Raw genomic sequence first — 3953 nt, 5'->3', positions numbered from 1 at the left:
AGGAATGGTCCACAGCACTGGAGAATAAGAAGGTCAAACACAATACCTTCAGGTCACCGCTGATTGGTATCAAAATGCCACCCCTGGAGTTAAGGGCAGACTCTGATTACCTTGTAAACCTTTTGGAAGGTCCATTGTTTTCACCAGCTCCTCTGCAATGTCAAAAGCATTCAGTCCACTTAATTTCTTCTCCCAGAAGAGCTGACATCAAAGAAAGTGTTTATTGGCACAAAACAGAAATGGAATTGACAACTACACAAAGCACCTGCTTACTATCAAAAGAGGGAACACGGCTGCAGACAATTTTATATTGGATTTACTACAGAAGGGGTCTGCCATGTCTGACGGCAGGGAACAAGCCTCATTGCCAATCAGTCCCACAACTGTCCTGATCTGCTGCCTTGAAAAAGACTTTATTTTCTTCCAGGGACTGGTACTTTCACTGCTTCTGAACTGGAACAGCAAGGCAAGGCTTGCTGGCTTTCATCTAAGCACACATAGTGTGGGACAGCCTTTTTTACACTCCTATTCCTCTCTTGCTGTCTCACATATACCACAGAAGTTAAGGAACGCAAGAACTGCATCCAAGCTCTTCCCAAGGTGAAGCATTATTTTATTCCTCTCCAGCAGTTTCTCATGAGAACAACCATGTCTAGTCCTTTACCATATTTTAAATCACAGGTTCTCCTCAAGCTTAAGAACACGTGAACGCATGGTTTGGTGGAAAGTCAGATACTATACCTAGATACACCTTCAACTCTCAATCTGTATGTATAAGGATGATCAATGAACAGCTGGAGTACTATTTGCCTTGCAAGAAAGCAATTTTATCTAGATTTTGAGAAACTAAGAATCTACCCCAAACAGTCCACACATGTCCCCTTTTCACGCCTGTCAAAATCCGAGTGCAACTGAACTCACATTACTTTTCCAATTACCAGCTCCCAACAAGGGGAATAAGGACAGTCGCAGCCAAAACACGTAGGCTGGATATTCTCTAGCCTATGACTTTCAAATAGGTGAATTTTAAGCCAGCGCATGATAGGACTTAGCACTGCTTTCAAATTTTGAAGAAACATCTGGAGTCTGCTGACCAGAGGTTAAAATATACTACAGTCCAGTAAAATATTTTAAAGTGGTAATTTAACAGGCTCTCAGATGTATAATGCAGAGAAAGACACAAGAAGGAGCAAGTTTGCCCTATTCTATGCTATATAATAGAAAATGAAATATATAAACCAATACGTATATATATTATACACACAGTATGTATTTTTTATATATACACATATATACCTAAAACCTCTAAAGGATCTGCTCAGAGAACAGACTCCAACGTTGCCATAAAAAGGATTACACAAGGAAAGCACAAGCAGAGCCCAGGAGGCTGCACTACGACAAGCGGCAATGCGAGCAGCGGAACTACGCAGGTCAGATGACAAGACCTCTGTGTTCTGGGGCTGATCTCTGCTGCCTCACAGACTGCGCTCACACATCACTCTGCGCGCACGTATCAATCTCTTCCACCACAGGGATAGAAATCTCTATATCCAGCTCAGTGTTTCGCATATCAATGTCCTATCTTTAGCATCCTCTTTTATTGTCTTAACTAGCCAAGGGGTTTATAGGAATAGCAACAACACTATAAACACACACGCTCTACTTCCTTAGAAAACCATGCTAAAACCCCACCAACATGTTTAAAGAAAAAAAGAAACAAAAAACCCCCCACAAAAAACCCAAAACACACCACCCAACTCCGTTTTAAATAAAACCTAACTCACACTTCAGAAAGGTAGTTTTTAAGTTTGCAGAAAAGGTTTTCGACATGAGAGGTGGGTATTTTACAGGGTATTTTTTAATTTTATTGAAATCACGTTCCCTCTTGTAATTATGTATTTTAATTCCATCAGACCTACAAGAGTTTAAAACGTACCGATAATTGGTACCGATGACAGCATCTGAATAGACTAATGAAGCTGATCACCTAGTTTCCAAAAGGTATAAAGATGGACTCGGTACAGGAAAGGATTCACAGAATCCCTGGTGCGAGCTCTGCGGAGGCAACAGGCTGTCAGCTCTAGGTAATACTAATGAAAGGAGAATGCCTTCCAAAGGCTGCTTTGAACAGGTACATCTTATTTTACCAGTGCCCAACTTCAAAGCTACGCTTGTCCTAAGCACACTTTTTGCATCCTTTCGCTAGATGAAATTAAGCTGAAGGATTTCCTTTAATTTTGGTGTATTCTCGTTTGCAAATACACAGTATGATAAAAAAAACCCACTTTGATTTTGTATTAATAATGACATCCCAAGTGAATTTATGACCTTATTCATACAGGTAGAGTTAACTACTCATGATATATGCATCTGAAAAAAAGGCCCTTGCAGGGGGTACAACCCCTTGCACTACATCACAAACACCACACTGTATGCTGGCTGTACAGGAACAGGGATTTCTTGAAACACAGAATTCTTACACAATTGGAACATTTGACAGTGACTCTAATTACAATGCAAATGTCCCTCAAAGTGGTTACAACATCCATCTAAATTTGTAGATAATACTTAATTTCAGCATTAAGGAAATGAAGGCTTAACTACAACATAATTGTAATCTAAACAAAGGTTGGAGTCTAGTTATAAAACACAGTGCAGAAAGCATATTAACTGTATATGGGTTTTGTTCCCATTTTAAAAGCTGGGAGCACTGTAAGTTATCATTTCCGAAATATCAGAGACTACGAATTGCCATGGACTATATGTTCAGCATCACAAAATTCAAGTGGTTTATTTTGGGACCTTCCCAGCAGCAAAACCAGGAGTTTCTTAGTTCTGGAGAGGAAGCTACTATGCTGCAAGCCTTACCTGCCGGGGCTGGTCCACAGCTTTCTGAGGATCACTCTTCACTTTATTGCTGGGATGGTTAGTGATCTTTGTGACAGGTTGTTTGAATATGGAGGCTGTCTGTCTGACAGGCAGTGCTGTGTTCAAATCAGGCTTGCCCTAAAAATTTCAAACAAAAGGAGGGGAAAAGCCCACAAAAGTATTTTCAATTTGCTAAAATGCTACTACAGCCGTAAAGATGTACAGCAGGAAAAGAAGAGTTCATGGACTTGAAAACTTGTCTGATCTCGAGCTATATGAGTGAGACTGCTAAAAATGCATAACTACATTCAAATCTTGCCTTAGACCTATCAAAATTAAACTAAGTTTTCCACTCTTTCACATTCTACTTAACATACTAGCCTCCTCTCATTCTACTTTATACACATTGGTTTTATCCCAATTTTGACAGAATTTAGGAGCCAGAACACTGAGTTTGCACTTTGACAAGCCGCCTGTAGATCACTAAAACAGAAGATTTCAACACAATATTTGTAATAATTAGAAAAATTATGAAGTGGGATTTAGAGACCGTTTTGTGAATCTAGAAACCATTCTAAACCATTCTGTTTAAATCCAGTTGTAGACGCCTATAAACAAACCAATACAGCTGGAACCTTCATCACTTTTTTTACCTTCAGTTCTTAACAAAACTCAGTTTTTAAACGGAGCTCATAGAATCATAGAATAGTTTGGGTTGGGAGGGACCTCTCAAGGCCATCTAGTCCAACCCCCCTGCCGTGGGCAGGGACATCTTCAACTACATCAGGTTGCTCAGGGCCCCGTCCAACCTGACCTTGAATGTTTCCAGGGATGGGGCATCCACCACCTCTCTGGGCAGCCTGGGCCAGTGCTTCACCACCCTCAGCGTAAAACATTTCTTCCTTGTATCTAGTCTAAATCTACCCCCCTTTAGTTTAAAGCCATTCCCCCTTGTCCTGTCGCAACAGGCCCTGCTAAAAAGTTTGCCCCCATCTTTTTTATAAGCCCCTTTAAATACTGATAGGCTGCAAGAAGGTCTCCCCGAAGCCTTCTCTTCTCCAGGCTGAACAACCCCAACTCTCTCA

At 40.8% G+C, this 3953-nt stretch overlaps 1 protein-coding gene across 1 annotated transcript in view; it reads right to left on the bottom strand.

Moving 5' to 3' along the window:
• The window catches only part of MBD3 (methyl-CpG binding domain protein 3), a 15324-nt gene that overhangs the window by 5316 nt on the left and 6055 nt on the right, over positions 1-3953 (bottom strand). The window contains exons 3-4 of the mRNA XM_009329073.1: positions 2869-3006; positions 111-201 (exon numbers count right to left, since the gene is read on the bottom strand). Of these exons, the coding sequence (XP_009327348.1) occupies positions 111-201; positions 2869-3006 (229 nt within the window). The remainder of the gene's footprint in view (positions 1-110; positions 202-2868; positions 3007-3953) is intronic.

Source organism: Pygoscelis adeliae, unplaced genomic scaffold (genome assembly GCF_000699105.1).
Source record: "Pygoscelis adeliae isolate BGI_AS28 unplaced genomic scaffold, ASM69910v1 Scaffold537, whole genome shotgun sequence".
Classification (NCBI taxonomy): Eukaryota; Metazoa; Chordata; class Aves; order Sphenisciformes; family Spheniscidae; genus Pygoscelis; species Pygoscelis adeliae.
Note: the sequence above shows the minus strand (reverse complement) of the source record. Positions and strands in the feature narration are given on the sequence as shown.